Source organism: Harmonia axyridis, chromosome 6, assembly GCF_914767665.1.
Source record: "Harmonia axyridis chromosome 6, icHarAxyr1.1, whole genome shotgun sequence".
Taxonomy (NCBI): Eukaryota; Metazoa; Arthropoda; class Insecta; order Coleoptera; family Coccinellidae; genus Harmonia; species Harmonia axyridis.
Genome location: NC_059506.1, coordinates 29,804,326 through 29,824,215, shown reverse-complemented (window position 1 = coordinate 29,824,215; position 19,890 = coordinate 29,804,326). Strand labels below are relative to the sequence as shown.

The following is a 19,890-nucleotide window of genomic DNA, read 5'->3' as shown; positions in this document are numbered from 1 at the left end:
ATATTACATCGGTTAGGCTCTTTGGCGATGACCATGTTCTTAGACTTCCTACAGCTGATATTCTTGTTCATTTCTACTGCTCTCTTTTCAAACTCATACACAAGGTGTTGTAGGTTGTCTTTGTCTTCCGCCACCAGGACTCCATCATCTGCATAGCACATAATCTTCATAGAGCCTTATCATCTTATAGCCTGCTCTGGTCTTTTTCACTCTCTCAATTATTCGATCCATTACGACATTAAACAGAAATGGACTCAGACTATGTAGCTTTCGTAGGCCGGTGGAATTGCGAATCTCGTAGATAACTCACAGTTTGTAAGGTAAGTGGGGACATCGCTGAGTCTTATTCGGTCAAAAACCTCCGTTGAGTTGAGGAAGCACGTGAACATGGGTTTATTAAATTCAATTGATTTCTCTATCGACTGCAACAGGATGAAAATTGCGTCCACTGTGAACCTATTACGTCTGTTGTTTTTTGAAGAAGTTCACTCGATCAGATATTTTATTAGCCAATATCTATCTATTTGTGAGTGGATTTCAATAGTGTTATATTTCTAGTTATCAGGGTCCTTTCTATTGCCATGCTCAAATATTGGTATTGAAATACTGTACTTCGATTCACGTGGTACTTCACAGGTTTTAATTATATTTTGGAAAAGCTTCGTTAGTTCGTGTTGTAATTCTCTACCACCGTATTCGATCATTTCGTTAGCGATGTTATCCGTCTCTGGTGATTCACGTTTCTTTAGTTGATTCCTGTTGTTCCTCTGAGTTACTGAGAGTTAAAACGATGCTATGAAAATAATTCCAATAATAATATTGCCAATCTTTCCATTTCCTGTGGCTGTCCTATAGAAGTTCCAACTGCGGTATCGAAGATGCAGAGAAAATAATGTTATTCCCCATTCCTGACCATATTAGCATGATCAATACCCATCTCAGATACAGCAACCCCATTAAACATGCATGAGACAATCTGGATATCACAAAGTTGGTCTTGAATGTTTCATTAGACTCTGTGCAAGATCTTTGGTTTCATTTTATACCCTCGAAGAATATAAATTGCTATACAATAAACTGAAATGAGCATTTTCAGCTGTCGTAAAAAGTCTACTCCTGAACCAGAGACATAAAATTTTCCTCAAAAAGCAATAAACTCACGGATATTGTCGGTCCATGAATCGTTTTCCCTGCATTAATTATGGAGAATGAATTTGTGTGAGTAGCTACAATGTTATATTTTTTGGTACATATGGTGGATATTGAGGAGACATGGGTGTTTTATGTAACATGGAGCATATGTAATTTTCAGTAGCTAAGCAAATTTTGTCCCCAACATGAACTACCAAATTCGACATGGAGCGCTCGGAAATGAAAACATATCAGTGATACGATATTTAACTAGTTTAGTGATGTTGATAATACTATATTTGACACGATAGAATTAAAATATAGAGCAAAACTGATAAATTAGTGAAAAAATTTTGAAAATCCATCGATAAATGACTGAGAAATAGATTATTTAAATTTACGTATTTTAGCACGGAACGTCTTTGATCTGTGACGTCACGGCACTTGCCTGTGATCGCTACACCATAAATTACGTTAAAATACTTAGCCGCGCCAAGGCTCTCGCGCCGTTTGTAGTTGTACAGTGTAGTTTTAACTAGAGTTTTGTTTTTATGTCACCATAATGGAAGAAGGCTTCGTGAAAGGACAAAGTGACCATTTGCCTAAAATAGATATATTCGCAGTGATGGAGTTTTTTTATGTCAGTGTTGAAATAAAAGGAGTTAAACTTTTCAAGTAAGTATCTACTTTTGAGTTTGCTTCATCATAGTTCAACTTATAACGATGATTTATTTAAAAAACGTTTCATAAACAGTTTGTAGTTGAGTACTGGTTATTGAAGTCTATCAATGGCAAAACATATTTATGAGAGGAGTAAAAAGTAAAAAGAGAAAGAAGTAATTTATATGTATGTATATAGTAAGTTATTTCAGCCATCGTGTAACGAACAAAACACAACACGAACGGCACAAGTGATTGTACATCAATGAATTCGTAAGCACTCTGCGAACACCAGTCGTCTAGTGTGTGACGTCACGCCACTTACACGTAGGTACTAGGAAATTATTCTTCCAAGCGCAACTTCAAAGTTCCATAACTTTTTCATTTCTAGAGATATTTCAATGATTCTTCCACACTTTTGTTTCATTACTTAAATTTTTAGAATTAATCCTCAACAAAAAAATGAAAACTAGTCCATTCGCAAGTTTCTCCACAAAGAACCCACTTCTTATGTCCTAGTGAATCAACGATTCATATTTACTCAAAATATATTGAACTACATATCTGAATATATCGGAAATTCAGAAAATAGTTGCCAAACCTTGGATTTCAGAAGGTAGATACAGAAAATAATAAATATTGTGCTTATTATAAATTCCACAATTAGAAAAAATATCGGATTCCAAATAGTCAAATTTGTATATTTAATCGGGAATCACTCATATAAATATATTTCATTCAATATAATAAACATTCATGACGATATAGTGAAATTGTGGATTTTAGAATATATCACAATCCGACAACGTAATCTAACCATGTTGGGGACATGTTAAAATTGCTTATACTCCCTCTATCTATGTTTATTACTCTATGTTCCAAATCAACGTCACTCCATAAACTTCAAATTTATGACAACTGACACAAACGTCAGATATTCACAAGTACCAACATCAAATCCAACAAACACACAACCGACTCAACCATCGAATAAAACCCTTATTCACGCCCTTTAACCATCAACAACCAAAACCACATATAGCTTCCAATATATCGCACACACGACGCGAAGAATACGCCATAAAAAAAAACAATGCGAACAGATGAAATGGAATCGGGGCCACACAAAAAAACAACATCAAAGACTCACCAATCAATAAGACACTCTCGGATGGCTCTGGCTGGCGGGTGATTGGCTGCGTTTCCGTCTTCCTCACGTCCAGAAGACGCTCCTGGCTCCTAGTCATCTTTCCCAGATGACTCGAGGACGAGTTCAGGGAGACGAAGGCGTCGTCGAATGAGGTTAGGGTGTGGGAACGGGCGAACGACACGTGCTTCTTGCTGCGAAAATACGTACGGAGTGAGTTATTGTCGAAACTGGCCAAGTGGGGGGCGTTTTGCCCCACGTTTTACAATTGTAGAGGTTCAAAGGCTTTCAATGTTTCATTTTTGACGTTTGTCATTAGACGTTTTGACAGGTGACGTTTGACAGTACACATTTAACGTTTGACATTTGATGTTTGACGTATAATGACGCTCCTGGAAGTGCAAACTTGAAGAAAATGGTTATTTACGTATCTTGCGTTATACATATTACATTCGAGTCGAGGAAAAATACCTCGGTGTCTAAGGCTTGAATAACTTTATTTGAATCAGTAATCAATCAAACATCAAGTATTCAAAACAAATCAAGGAAAGGCAAAAACTCATTCACGACATGAAAATCATACTTTCTCTCGAAATTTTGGAAAAATTGAATTTTCCTCCAAAAATCTCCTGAATAATTCGTCACAGACAAATAAAAACGTTTTTCAAACATCAAGTTTTGATTCAAAACATAGTGTGGTTTTGAAGGGGTAGCTTATATCCAGGAGAAGTAGCAGTCTCAGGAATATAATCAAGTTCTTTTTCGAAAATTTAGATTTTTACCTATAATTTCTAAAATAATGTACTAATCGCCAAATTGCAAGCATTTTAGTGATCTACATACTCGAATCAATCAATAAAATGATACAATTTTTTCATGAAGGAAATTTTCAATTTTTTGAGGGAAAATTTTACGAATATTTTTCCACAAAAATTTTTTCAGGTGAGATCGAAATTCAGCTAATCAGAGATCGTCAATTCTGGCAGCGCTCACCGATTCTCCGTAGAACTCACGATTTTGAGGAAATTTGAACTCGAAATTTGAAAAAAATATTAATTTCCCTCCAAAAATCGTTATATCTCCTGAATTATTCTTCACAAACCCTTCAAATAATAACGTTTTTCAAACATCAAGTTCTGATCTGAAACATAGTGAGGCGTAGCTCACGTTCAAAAATCACCTTCAGGAAAATTATGAATTTTTTTTTTTTAATTTCAGATTTTTTCCTATAATCCATGAAACAATGTACTAATTGCACAACTGCCAGTATTTTCGTGACCTAAGTAACCGAATTAAACAATGAGAAGGTACAATATTGAATATTCCCATGGAGGAGGTATGAATTTTTACCATGTTTAAACATGAGCGTACAGAAGTACTCAATAAAGAACCTAACTAATCGCTTTTCCTGTTGAATCCTCTCTATAATTTCATTATCCATAATTATTGTCAATGGCAAAACAACCTGAACTTTAGCATAAATTCTATACACTAATTTATTCACTAGTTCATTTTGGGTACAGTTTGCAGAGAAAATTTTCATTATTTCATTGAATATATTTTTCGATTTCGATACATGTGTGGAATGCATATTATATCTATTGTATTTTATTATGTTTGTAGTTTGTAGAATTATTGATGTACAACTTCGCTTCCGCCGTTTTGCAAGTGGTAGTCGAATTAAATGGATCGTAGATGTCATAATATAAGTTTAGGTATTTGTAAACATAACGCCATCGAAATATCAGTCGATTTGTGTCGGCATCATGAAGTTATTCTCGATTAAATATGTCATCTCACGAACCAAATTCCCATCATCTGCGGGAGGTTTCAATTTTCTGTTTCAATATGAAAAAATCTGGGGCTGATGCTCATCGAATGCTTTCATGGTGGAAAAGAGAAGGTTTCCGAAGATGCAGAATTGAAAGCATTACTTGATCAAGACTCGTGTCAAATGCAAAAAGAATTGGCAGGATATTTGGGAGTGACACAACAAGCCATTTCAAAACGCATGAAAGTCATGGGAATGATTCAGAAACAAAGAAATTGGTTTCCGTACGAGTTGAAGCCGAGAGATATTGAACGGCGATTGTTTGCTTGTGAACAGCTGCTTGCAAGTTTGGAAAGGATTTTTGTATCGCATTGTGACTATAGACGAAAAATGGGTTCATTACGATAATACAAAGTGTATAAAATCATGGGATTATCCCGGCCATTCTTCCACGTCGACGTCCAAACCCAATATTCACGGTTCCAAGGTAATGCCCAGTATTTGTTGGGACCAGCTCGGCGTAATGTATTAAGAGTTGATAAAACCGACTGAAATAATCCCAGGCGATCGTTTTCAAACGCTATTAATGAGCGCTTATTGAGCCGAGCATTGAAAGACAATCGGCCGCAATACAACGAGAGACATAATACAGTGATTTAAAAGCAAAGTTGTACGCTTATGTTATATACTCATTATCATCAATAAGAGGGAGAAATGAGGACTAACGCTGTGTCCTACGTGAGCGAATCATTGCGAGCGATTAGCGCGACGCGACCAAACGCGATATATCAAACAATGTAATATAATAGCGCTGTCCTACGTGCTGCACGTAGGACAGCGCTATTATATTACATTGTTTGATATATCGCGTTTGGTCGCGTCGCGCTAATCGCTCGCAATGATTCGCTCACGTAGGACACAGCGTAAAAGAGCTTCTTAACGAATCACATTCGTGTAAGCTCCCTCTGTATGCGGAGCGAACTTTAATCGCTAGACGACGCATGCAGAAATCATACGCCGAAGGGACCAGAGCCGAGGTCACAGGTATCCCCATATTGGAAAGCCAGCAAACATTCGGCAAGTCTGCTCGGTAATCTGATTCCATAGATTGAAATGGGAATCACGTTGTATCCGGAAATTCATTAAAGTCGACTTTCCAACTTGGACTGCAGAGCATATTGACGATGACCGGCTTGTTGAAATCGATTTGAGCTGGGATAAGGATGAGGAAGATCAAGAGTCAGCCCTTGGAAATCATGGTGCGCAATTATGTAACGACCTCTAATGAAAGTTGTCCTAAATTGTTATGTTACATCCGACATTTTGTGATATTAAGCAATTCCTGAGACTCGGGTGTTTTTTATTTATATTTTCAACTCTTATTCTACATTGGTAAGGCAGCTGCTGAATATAGAGGGTGTTTTTTTAGAGCTATAGAACTTTAATTGGCGATAAAACAACGATGGATTATTGGATTGACATAAATTTTATTGATCAAGATAATCTTGTGGCATTACATTTTAGATATGACTTCTGGCATATGACCGCCACGGCTGGCTTGGATGTAGTCCAATCTGGACGTCCAATTTTCGATGACTATTTCCAACATTTGTGGCCGTATATTGGCAATAACACGGAGAATGTTGTCTTCCAAATGGTCCAGAGTTTGTGGCTTATCCGCATAGACCAATGACTTTACATAGCCCCACAGAAAGTAGCCTATCGGTGTTAAATTACAAGATCTTGGAGGCCAATTCACAGGTCCAAAACGTGAAATTAGGCGGTCACCAAACGAGTCTTTCAATAAATCGATTGTGGCACGAGCTGTGTGACATTTTGCGCCATCTTGTTGAAACCACAGCTCCTGGACATCATGGTTGTTCAATTCAAAAATGAAAAAGTAAGTAATCATGGCTCTATACCGATCACCATTAACTGTAACGTTCTGGCCATCATCGTTTTTGAAGAAGTACGGACCAATGATTCCACCAGCCCATAAAGCGCACCAAACAGTCAGTTTTTCTGGATGTAACGGTGTTTCGAAATACACTTGAAGATTAGCTTCACTCCAAATGCGGCAGTTTTGTTTGTTGACGTAGCCATTCAACCAGAAGTGCGCTTCATCGCTAAACAAAATAAAACGGACGTAGTGCGCGATACGTATTCCGCACAGAACCGTTATTTTCGAAATAAAATTGCACTATTTGCAAGCATTGTTCAGGCGTGAGTCTATTCATGATGAATTGACAAACCAAACTGAGAATAAATCACTTGACAGCTGTTAAATCGGTCGCCATCTCGAACAGTAATGCCAACTTAAAGTTATATACCTCGAAAAAAAACACCCGTTAGAAGTATTTAAGATATTATTCTCAAAAAATAAGAAGAAAACAACAATGTCGCTGACTATTCAGTTAAATTTAAGGATCAAGTTTGAGCAATCAAAGACGGATCTTTTTATTGAAGAGTTCAAAGACGCAACTGGGTAAAGGAATCACTCTTGGAGGTGTCTTGTAGAGAAAAAATCATGGACCTTGTGTTAACTTTTCAAATAATTATGATAACCATATTGCTGAATTTTTCATATTCTTCGTCTTGTCAGACACAAAACTAAAAACCTCATATTTGTAAATTTAAATTCTCTTAATATTTCAGCTGATCACTCCTAATAAACCATTGTACTTTTTGTATCGATCAGAGTACTATTTCCAAGAAAAAAAGATGAAAAAAATCACGAATCTAAATTGTTATTATATACTCACATCGGTGCTGGTGTTTGGTTGGATCCCGAAGAATGTGTAGGTTCTAAAATAGATTTAGGCTTCTCCATCCTCACCGATTCGTCGTCAGATGGCATCCAAGTGTAACGCGAAGGATCCACATGTACTTTCCTCCTGAAATAGGAGGATTTGAGGTCTTCGTCATACCGGTAGATGTCAGGACCTGCTGGCGCCCAAGGGTATCTGCAAAAAAAATAACATAGTCAAAAGGGGTGATGAGTTAGGTAAGGAATCTACAATAAACGAGTTCATTTTGATATCGGTATCGAATTCACTAAGCTTCAATGGGATATTCATCCTAGAGGATAGAGTATCTTCATGTCGATAATAATGGTATACTTTCCTCGAAACTAAACCTGCTAAAGTACTAAGTGCGCCATCTAGATGATATATGGGGTATGAATGATAACGACCTTTCTATATCAATGGGCTTTTAGTCTAATAATACCTAAGGATAATTTTATAGTTATGGCAATTTTATCGATAGTCCATATCTGCGAGTGAGTTCATAAAACATTCATTATTTTCATAGGAAAATTTGGGAGTAATCACACTTTCGGAAGAGGAATAAAGAAATAAATCATACCTTCACATATTTCGTGAATGTCTGCAAATACAATTTAGACCATTCTGAACAACCTTAGTGTCTGACTGTTGGTCTTCGTCTCATCAATCTTTATTTTCTAGTGTTATTTCCACTATTCTTATTAGATTTCAATTAAATTCGATATTAATATTCAATTTCAGTTCAGTTACGTTCTACTGGTCCAATTTTCTTGACTATTAACTATTTGGGTTGAGTGTCAAGTTGTTTCATAGTTTTCATCTCTTTTGGTGTGCTTTGCAAATTCGCAAACGGAAAGATATTATTTGGACATTCATTTTGAATTTTTCAATGTTAGCAATGAAGCTCCAGCAGTCTTTATTCCGAAAAAAATTTTGCCAAATTTTGAGGTAGATCCTCAACTGATGCTGCTCAGATGACTTCTGGATCTTCATTTATTCTATTCAAAGCCTTCTCAGAATTTTGCGAATAAAATCTGTAGTAGAGTTGCGTATCATTCGCGTAGGAGTGAATACTTTGATATATCGAGTAATTTCTGAAGACAGCAGTGTAAAGAATAAACAGTATTGGCCCCAAAATGGAACCTTGAGGCACACCCGTGGAAACAACTGAGTAATGAAGTAGAGTTATCTTTTTCTACTTGTTGCGTTCTATTATGCAAATACTCAGTACGACTGCGGCTTGTAAAAATCCAAAATACGTAAGATGAAATCAGTCCTTATTTGACCTTCAATTTTCATCTGCCCCTTGATCAACTAATTTTTGAATATATATATTTCCTAAAATTCTCAATGAACTTCTTATCACATCTATCTCAACTGCATCGATTAACGTCTTATATTTTTCAGTTATTCCCTTGTTTCTGAACCATACAGCAGAATACTTTTGATCAGTGTTTTAAAAATTCTGAATCTAGTTATTTCTTTGATCCATAAAATGCTGTTCAAACTACCAATTGCTCTTCTTTCCTCGATCTATCATTCCTTCGATCTCTTTATTTTTTATTTTCGCCTTGTTGAACTTGACTCCCAAGTAATAGGTGGACAACTTTGCTTCCATGTTGACCGACGTTTGTTTTCTTGTGAACAGCTGCTTGCAAGGCAAAGACCAAGGGATTTCTGCATCGAAATGTGACTTGTGCCGAGAATTGAAATATAAATAGCCGCAATATTACGAGATACATGATAAAGTGATTTTACAGCATGACAATGCTCGACTCCTTGTTGCGAATGTGGTAAAGACATACTTGGAAACATTGAAACAGGGAGTCCTACCCCACCTGTCGTATTCTGCAGACGTTGCTCCCTCGGAGTATAACTTGTTTCGCTCAATGGCACACGGCCTGGCTGACCAGCACTTCCAGTCTTATGAAGAAGTAAAAAATTGGATTGATTCGTGGATCGCTTCAAAAGTTGACCAGATTTTTCAACGCGGGATTCGTAAGCTGCCCAAAGATGGGAAAAAGTATTGGCCAGCGATGGACAATACTTTGAATCATAAATGTGTAACCAGTTTCTCATACTAAAGCATTGAGTTTCGGAAAAAAAAACGGCTGAAGGAAAGTTGTACGCCTATATATTAATAAAAATCACATCTTTCAACTCTTCCTATTTCTTACAAATACAAGTTTGGTATTCACTCTGACCCTACAAATGAATAATTCGTCTTCTCAAAATTCACCCCCAATCCGACATTATGCATTAAACATTTCCTAGAGAGAAAATTAAATTACTCAACACATTGCTCATAGCATAGAAATGTCCTTTCCCTTTCCTCTAACCTTCAAGATCCAAACAGCCTGAAAACTACCCTTTATCCGTTCCCCCTCCATTTTATAAAGCAATTTCCGTCAACCTCCACTCCCAAATAATCCCATCGTTCATCCTACTGACATAAATAAGATCCTAAGAATCTGAATTAAGGTTGGAGGCCTTCCTCGGGGGACACAAGATTCAATGAGTCCTTCCAAGAATGGTGCAATTTCGGGCTGTGTTTACAAGCATCCTAGTGCCCCCTGAAGCGTGAAAAACGCGTGGAAATATTGCACCCTCGGACTTTCACCTCTACGACAGTTATGCAAATGAGGGTGAGGGAAGTAAATGAACAATTTTTTTTGGCCCTGGGAAGTCTGGAATGAAAAAATGAGGCTTTTCGTCCGGATCTATTTGAACTTTGGAATTGAATTGGAATTTTCTGCTACGGTTGCAGTTCAAAGGGTTACACTTGGCTGGACTCTTTTAAAAGCTTCAATGAATCGAGATGTTTGAAATACATGTAGACTTGGTTAATCGATCGTCTAGAGGTATGATTCGATTACTTGGTCATTCGTCTTCTTCTTCGTGACTTTGTTCGGGTTTGTAATTGAACTCTTTTTAATTATTTACATCTATTTACAAAGCCACAATCACAGCACAAACACAGTTTATACGGTACGGAATTTCGTCCCATCCCTTAGTCCAATAAGAGTTTTGCCGTACCGCCCACAAAGATCTTCGCGGATTCCTGGAAATCGAATATTCTTGAAGGACTAGAACTTGATACACAGATGTGACACATCTGGTGAAACCGTCTTGTTCTCGAACTTTCGCAACCCCAGTAAGTCTCTCAAGATTTACAACCGACATGACACATCTTCGACACCCCGAAGAATTACACATCCTTTTTACATTATATGTACAGTGCATCCCATTTTGGGTGAGACAGCCAGGTTTCTCGCTTGTTATTTAAGATAGAGCCTTGCGGTTTTCACGTTCCTGTCCTACTTTTTCGTGAAACTCAAGTTGGTCTAATCAGATTTTGCATTACTGTTTCCGTTCAAGAGATACAGGGCGATTTTGGAAATTGATACTTTTCGGACCCCTGCTTTATCTCCGTAATTATTAGAAATAATGCTGAGCTGAAAACTACGTCTGAATCAGAATTCTGCGTAGAATCCAGTGGCGTACTCAATTTTTTTTTTCGAGGTATGGTTTTGAAGATTCAACACAAACCTATATTTTTTTTAATGGAACACCCTATATATCATTACTTTGTTGAATTCGTTATTTTTTTCCCTTCAAAATGATATATGATACTATGTAGGTAGGATGTTCAGAAATGTTAAAAAAACACTAAAACGTCAAATAATGATGATTTTTTGTAAATGGGCCATGAATTTTCTATGTTTCAATAAGAGGATTATTACTTTCGATTTTTAAAAGTAGTAGGTCATTGATGACACAAACATCCTTGTTGTTATGTGGCTACTATGCATTTGGGGCATTGTTTTATCAAGTAGGCATTGGAGGGAAAAAACCAATCTGATGTAGCTGTCATCGCTATAAATTATTGTAATCATTATTGATTCTTCTTTTCTATGGGAAATCCATTGCCCATTAACAAAAAAATCATCATTATTTGATGTTTTAGTGTTTTTTTAACATTTCTGAACATCCTACCTACATAGTGTCATATATCATTTTGAAGGGAAAAAAATAACGAATTCAACGAAGTAATGATACACATAGTGTTCCATTAAAAAAAACATAAGTTTGTGTTGAATCTTCAAAACCATAACCCGAAAAAAAAAATTGAGTACGCCACTGGATTTTACGCAGAATTCTGATTCAGACGTAGTTTTTACCTCAGCATTATTTCTTATAACTTCGGAGATAAAGAAGGGGTCCCAAAAGTATCAATTTCCAAAATCACCCTGTATCCTTTGAACGGAAACAGTTATGCGAAATCTGATTAGACCAACTTGAGTTTCACGAAAAAGTAGGACAGGAACGTGAAAACCGCAAGGCTCTATCTTAAATAACAAGCGAGAAACCTGGCTGTCTCACCCAAAATGGGATGCACTGTACAATAACAATTCGTTCCCTGTAAATTCATTGGAACTGTCATGCCCTCGACACTTGAAGAAACTGATAGGTCTCCAAGCATCCTCTTGACCATCTCAATTATTCACAGGAAACAATAACTGGATCCTACATATATACTAATACAGGATATTAGTGAATGAGAACGACAAAATTCGGAAGCTAAATCTGCATGAACCTCAGAGTAATAAACATAGATAGAGGAGCATATGTCATTTCAGTAAGCAAATTTTGTCCCAATATGAACTATCAAATTTGACATGAAGCGCGCTGAAATGAAAACAAATCAGTATAACATGAAACATTGATTCACTATGGGATATAAGAAGGGCGTTCTTTGTGGAGAAACTCGCGAATTGAGTAAAATATCGTATCACTGATCTGTTTTCATTTCCGCGCGCTTCACGTCAAATTTCATAGTTCATGTTAGGGACAGAATTTGCTTACTGAAAATTACATATGCTCCCTCTATATGTGTTCATTACTATGAGGTCTATGTCAATGCTCCACCATCGATTCAAGACCTTGAAGATTTGGTTGATATCGTTTTCCATCGTTAATGGCATACCTTCCTCTTTACAATGAAATTAATATTTAATGATTACTCCTAAAATATAATCTTTCCTCAATATCAAAATGAAATCTTTTGTCGAAAATCTTCCAAATCCGACTTAATCAAGTATTCAAAGCGTAAGAGGACAAAATCTCAGAAACATATTCACTTATTCCATCCAAACCCATAAACCAAAACAACACATTCAACCCCTCTACACTATTAGTAGGTACACATTAATGACTGCCTCATAATCTACCTAGTTACGTTCGAAATAGCACATTAATACATTCCCATCCTGATGGCAAAATCATTACATCGCTCGAAACATTACACCCCGAAAACGCCTCCTCCTCCCTCCAGCTAAAACTTACACATCAATCCGATGTAATCAGAAACTGATGTGCAACAAGAAGGGAGCTCTTCGTTGGCAGGCAATACTCAATTTGACTGAAATTTATTGTGGGAGCCTCGATTCGTCGGAGTGGGTGTTATTGGGAGAAATTCGGGGTTTGGCAGTTTGCATATTTCATGCGGATTGTACGTTCGAGGCTCCCACAGAAGACGTACGGAGTCTAGCACTCCGCTGAGGAGGTTTATTCAGTTTTACATCCGTCTTTTTATCGGACTCTCAAGCCATCTAGCCACTTGTCTCTGTTCTGGCGGGATCCAATTCTCTCGTGTTTATGCCTTCAAGAGGAAATACGAGATGGGATATTTCCATGTAGGATGATTTTGGTGAGGTAGAGGAGGAAGATGGATGGGAAAATTAATATTTTTGTTCGAAAAGGGGATGTGGAGCTCAGATGGTGATAATACTACTTTACCATACTTTACCCCATTTTAGTCTCAATAGTGTCAGTTCGTGGTAGTGAGCGCAAATATGTATAGACAGTCTTATAGGATGTAGTATTGTATTATTGTCATATACCTAAACCCTCTGTAGACACAGACAGATCAAATTCTGCAGGGGGTGCAGGTACAAGGATATATGGGCTGAAATTGAAGCTCTCCAGATCTATAGGATACGAGTTTTCTAACCTGCAAACTATTGCCTGCCTATGCAAGAAGTATCTAGATCTGAGTAGACACAAATATGCTACTCCTCACTGGATTCCTTATAGGGCATTGTCGCTTTAGGAAACACCTCATGAGATTGGGTCTAACAAAAAATCACGAGTGCAGATTCTTCTGTTGGAAGGAGGAAGGAACTCCGGATCACATGGTGACGGAAAGCCTCGCCATCGCTAGCCAACTCAAAACCTGTTTTGGACACGAAACTTGTAGAAGTGAGGAATTAGCCTCCTTGAAGCCATCCCAGATATTGGAGTTCATTAGAACTCTGGAACTGGTAGGTGAGCTGTAAGTCATTTTATGGAGAGAATAACTCTGATGGGAGGCACAATAGACAATCTAATTGCTTGCCTATAAACGCAATCAGAAGTGTTTGAAAAAATCCTCGAAGGTATGGACAAAAAATGACAGTCAAGCAACAATAAGAGGTTTGAAATTCTATAGTCAGAGGTCTCGGTTGATCTTAAAATGCCACAACCCTATAAAGCAACAAAACCACTTTAGGGCAGCCGTCCAGAACCGAGAAATGCAAAATAAGACGCTAACTGGTGAATCAGCATGAACTGGCCATCCATTTAGTATACAGGTGGATCAGAATTAGAAGGGTGTACTAACATATAGTTATATAGGCATAATCCATGTATCGATCCTGGTATTGAAAACAGAAACTCTTTCTGCGGTCTTAAAAGGAACCACAACAGGTGCACATATAAATTATTATATATACGACCGTTTTCGCTTGACGTTGTCGTAAGTGATCCACTTTTCATCACAAGTTATCAAGCGCTTCAAAAATAGGTCGATTTTGTTGCGATGCAACAGCCATACGCTTATGGAAATTCGGTCCATGAGGCTCGAGCTTCTTCTTGGGAATAGCTTCATTCAAATAGCTTCCAAAGATTTTTGTGCAATCTTTAGCTCTTTGGCAATCGAAACAGTGCTTACATGACGGTTGGACTCGACAATGTCCATGATTTTAGCGACATCTTCGACAATTGGCCTTCCAGTGCGTGGTGCATCTTTGACATCATAATTACCGCAACGTAATACACGAAACCTAAATTTCGCATGATTGGCTGTCAGAGTATAAGTACCATATACACTATTTTTATTTTCAGCCGTCTGGCTTGCATTTTCGCCTGTATCGAAGAAAAACATTGAAATACAGGGTATTTTCTCTTAGCTAGTGTCTATCTTTGACGCTCGCTCAAACTTAACTGATTCAACTAATCACAAAACTGTCACAAAGGTTTTTGTAGTACGAAATATCATATTCCTAATGCCATCTAATGAAACCCGATCGGACTTATACAACGCGAGATAGAAATAACTGAAGCCATATATTGGAAAAATTATGAATTTCTTTTCATTACCCCTGATATGTTCAATCAACAACAAAATAAAACATTAAAAAACCTTGTATAATAGAGTAATTTCAATGCATTTTACCTTTAACTACCCAACTAGTTATGTTTCGTTAACTATAGAAGTTTGTTTAGTTGCATACACAGACGTCGATGTAATTTAATTCAGAAATTATTCAAATTTTTAGCCTTTTCCTCAAAACTCTCACCTGACTTCTAATAATTGAGTCAGGATTAAGATGCAGTATCTCGAAACGCAATAACTAAACCGTCTTCCTGGAACCGTGAAGCACAAAATCCAAGATTATTTTAAAACTTCCGTTGAACTCATCATACCATCCCGTCAACAGGAAAACCTCGGACGAAATATTAAACCCATAAATTATACATCTCCCTTTGCTCTCGCGATCAAAAATTAATGCCGCAACCTATCAGGAAAAATGCAGAACGCCGCAACGAATTTTCCGACAGGAAAAACCAACATTTTTCCTCGCACGTTCTTAATGAGTGTCGGAAGCTCTGAATGTTCAGCTAATGGCCCTTGTTCGAAACATCAGGCGCTCCTTTTGAATGCCTGCCATATTTTCCCAAAAACTTCCGAAGGCAGAGACAAACAAAAAACTGGAATGTCTAGCGTCTTGGGTTAATTCGACTGAAGTTTCCGAATTGAATGTTGCTGTTAGATCCCTATTAAACGTTATTGGTTACACTCGAACCGTTCAGTTTTATGACAGAAGTTTTTTTTATACGCTTCGCTGAGGCCTTTTATTTATACAGGCTGTCCTGGGGTGAATGAGTTATTTGGGTTCGTTCTCGCATTCATCAAACAATGAAATGGGAACACATTTAAGTTTTCTTATAGTGGAAAGCTAGCTCTTCTGCAATCTTCTCTTCTTTATAGTTAAATCTAAGTAGCACGCTTTTCTCTGTGAGTCAATAGTCACTTAATGTTGGTATTATGGCCCTAACAAAAAATATTAGGTTTTATAAAACGAAATCCATTATTTTTCCAATACAAGGTTTCAGTTATCTATATCTCGCGTTGTATAAATCCAATCGGGATTCACTAGAACAAGATAGTGCTAGTAAGATGATATTACATAATACAAAGACTTTTCTGATTAATTGACTGAGTTTAGTTTGAGCCTCCGTCAAAAATGAACAGTATTAAAGAGAAAATACGCTCTATTTTATAGTATTTCTTTTATGAAGGCCAGGCTGCTGAAACTGTAAATAGTGTTTAAGGTCTCAAGAAGAAGCTTGTAGCACACAAGTAAACGCAATCGCTGATGCATGCAACAAAATAACTCAGTTTTCAAAAGCTTGATGACTAGTGATGAAAAGTGGATCATTTACGACAACGTCAAGCAAAACCGGTCGTGGTCGAAACGCGGTAAACCAGCGAAAACGGTGGCCAAGCTTGGATTGATAGCAAGGAAGTTTTTGCTGTGTGTTTGGTGCGATTGGCAGGGAATTTTCTACAATGAGCTGTTCCCTTACGGTACAACTGTTAACTCGAAACTATACTGTCAACAATTGAACCGTATGAAGGAAGCAATCGCCCAGAAGCAGCCAGCTTTGGCATTGGCCAAAGCTGGATTGTGATGGATCACAATTCTTCTCCTATTGAGGAGAAGAATTGTGATCCATCAGGACAACACCAGGCCACACACATCCCTAGTGACTTGCCAGAAGCTCCGGAGGCTTGGTTGGGAGATTCTTATGCATCCACCTTATAGTCCAAAGCTGGCACCAAGTGATTACCATCTGTTCCTGTCCATGTTGAACAATTTCGCTGGTGAAAAATTCGCTTCAACAAAGGCTTGTGAAAATCGTCTGTCTCAATTTTTTGCTGATAGAGACGAGGCATGATGATATAACCTTTAAAATGGCAACAAGTTATAGAACAAAATAGTGCATGTTCTACTTAAATCGGATCATTGAACGGTAAATAAAGCCTTGTTTCTCATGCAAATATTATCAATTTCTTTTAACTACACCTTTCACTTGTTAAACGTATATCTGTTTTTTTTTTGGCTTAACCACTGCTCTGAAAATATTGGGGACGTGATGCCCTACAACATGAGGTATCCATTATACAGTAACATTAGTGAACTTATTCATGTAAATTCCGCTAGTTATTAATTATTTTTTGAGTATTATCAGGGTAGATACTTTTTATAAGGACGCCCTGTATTTCTGAGAAGTGTAGCCAAAAACCAATACACGAATTTGACTACTAAAATGGCGCCCTAAGCAGCTGTTATTTTCCCCCTACTTTATTGCAATAATTACTAGCAGAATACCATAAAATCCTGATGCTATTTTCGAACAAAACCAATTCACATTTACCCAGGATCCATAAACAGAAAACAAGAACGATCCTCATAACCTCCAATAATGAAAAGAAACCACTTCCACTCGTTTCAGTTTTATAGTCCGATATCACAATCGTACGATATGTTGGGGGTGCGAAAACAGACGAAGAACGATTTAATCAATGGAAAATAAAGAAGGAAAAACATGTGCGAAAACAGAGTTAATATGTTTCATTGGGACGTGACGATTTTTCTTGGATGCTCGTCTGAACGAATGAAGGAAAACGCCTGACCAGGATTATCAATTTATGGAGCCTAGGGCGTAGAAATGCAAGGGTAGTGGGGCTAATTACCCCCTTCCTCCAAAGATTTCGAAAGCATAAAATTTCAGAATTCTTGCAAAATCGAAGAACGAAAATTTTTGTATAAAATGAACTAATAATCATTTTACGGTTTATTTATTAGGAACACTTGTATAATCGAAACGGTAATAAAAAAAATGCTATCATTCCGAGTAATTTGGTTCAAACTTCGTTATCAAACCACTTTTTCTCACATTATAGATATGAGTTAACGTTGTCGTAAGAACTTTTTTCGATTACACCTTCCCTCAAGGAAAAAAAAAGAACTACGCTCCTGCCTGAAGCAACGCCGAGCAGGTTCCAGCTGCTCTTCCTTGTACTGATATATATCCGTGGAAATTTTTAATTCATTATTCCGAACTTGTTCGTCCTTTTGGAACAGTGGATTTCATGAGGGATTTAACATTCTAAATCCTCGCAGGAGGCTTAGAGATCAGAGAGTAAGTAATTAAATTACTACAGCTTCATTGGTCGTATAATCGTTGCGTATCTTTGATGTTGAGTTGCCGAGAACGGAATAGTTGCACGCTTTGGGTAACCACAGGAACTGTTTGGAAAAAAATGAGGAAAACACTGAGGTGAAGCTTTTGAGCGCTCATTCATTCATGATCCAATTGCGCTATTGAAGACGATACTTCTGAAATTCTGCATGAACATGACTGATAGGGTGCTTCATCATAAACTTGAAAAATATATACATAGGGATATACAGCTTGGCTTGATTTTCAAGCCACTTGGCTTGAGCTTGACTTGATTTCAAGTGAAGCTCAAGTAGAGTAGTAGTTTTGCAATCTCAAGTCAAGTCAAGTATTTATTTATCAAGTACTTGAATCACATCAAGCTACTTGATTTTTAGCAGTTTTATTGTTTAATGTCACATCAATAAAATAATGATGAAATGAGAAGAAACCTTACAAAGAACACTTTTATTTATTAAACTTATTCTATGAAAGAACCGAAAATATTAACTTTTTTGAAATAGAAACATAAATTAAATCACTATGAATCATAACGAAATAAAAAATAATAAAAAACTGAGTTTCTCACTATTGAAAAACCTCCAGAGTTTGTTTGATTTCATAATTTTCCATCCAGGATGTAAGACATATGAGGCATCTCATATATTTGTCGCCTAACCTATTTCGGGTTTTTGTAACTGTAAGAGCAACTTTGGAAAATTGTCTTTCAACAGGAGCTGCAGATGCTGGCGTTGATAGAAAATCCTAGGCCATTTTGGCCAAGTTTGGAAAGTTATTTCTGAAACTACCAAAATCTACCAATAGATTTCATAGAAATGTGAGAAAACTACAAAATAATGTTACATTGGCGAATGCTTCAGTCTCTCGGCAATCGAGGAATCCCCTCATTTAGTCTAAGCGCGAACGAGATTGCAGAAATATATGCCGTACGACGCGTGCATATCAAGCTCAAGTAGTATCAAGTAGCTTGCTTTCAAGTCAAGCAATAAATATCTAAAATCAAGTCAAGCTCAAATATATAATTTTTCACGAACTAGATTTTCAAGTGGTTGGTGAAAATGTCGAGCTACTTGGCTTGTTGAATCCCTACATTATATAGCCGTGGAGATGACATTGGAAGAATTATTTTGGCTTCATGAAATATACCTCGTTTGCGAAGCATTAACGAGATATAGGATGTTCAACGTAATTTCTGAGCAAATCGAGAGTTATATATGGAAACTAGTGGCAAAACGAAAAACATTGATTTTGATTTAAAATTCTCCACCAGTGGGTCGAACCCCTTCTTCTAAGACCATCCTCAGCTCAAAACTTTTGAATAACAGATATCCCAACAAAAGATTAGAAGCAGAAATGAAGAGCAAAAGATACGCAATAATGAAAAACGCAATAATCTTATACTGCCACTTTGAATACATATTCGCGACCTTTTTATTGAATTTCCAATTGACCTTCTGATGCAGGATTGATTTTGCTTTAAAATATTACATTTTTCGGAAATTCTTTCAACTAGGTGTTCTTTACTTCTAATTTCAACCTTATGAACTGTTCTTTTCAGATGTCCTCACACAAAATAATCTGAAGTGTTCAAATCAGGCGATCTTGGTGGCCAACCAATAGGGCCTCCACGACCACGATCCTGGTGATTTCTCACATTCAATGCAAAGTGAGGTGACGCTTCGTCATGCTGAAAGAACATAGAGCGGATGTGTACATTTTTCAATAGATTTGGTAAAATATTTTGCAAAGATATGCAATAATGAAAAACGCAATAATCTTATACTGCCACTTGATCCTCGTTGGATCTCAATTAGTTCATTCAAATA

The 19,890-nt window shown here is 37.1% G+C and overlaps 1 protein-coding gene across 1 annotated transcript in view; it reads right to left on the bottom strand.

Moving 5' to 3' along the window:
* The window catches only part of LOC123683141, an 82,710-nt gene that overhangs the window by 37,847 nt on the left and 24,973 nt on the right, over positions 1-19,890 (bottom strand). Inside the window, exons 2-3 of the mRNA XM_045622039.1 lie at positions 7,472-7,672; positions 2,942-3,132 (exon numbers count right to left, since the gene is read on the bottom strand). Of these exons, the coding sequence (XP_045477995.1) occupies positions 2,942-3,132; positions 7,472-7,672 (392 nt within the window). The remainder of the gene's footprint in view (positions 1-2,941; positions 3,133-7,471; positions 7,673-19,890) is intronic.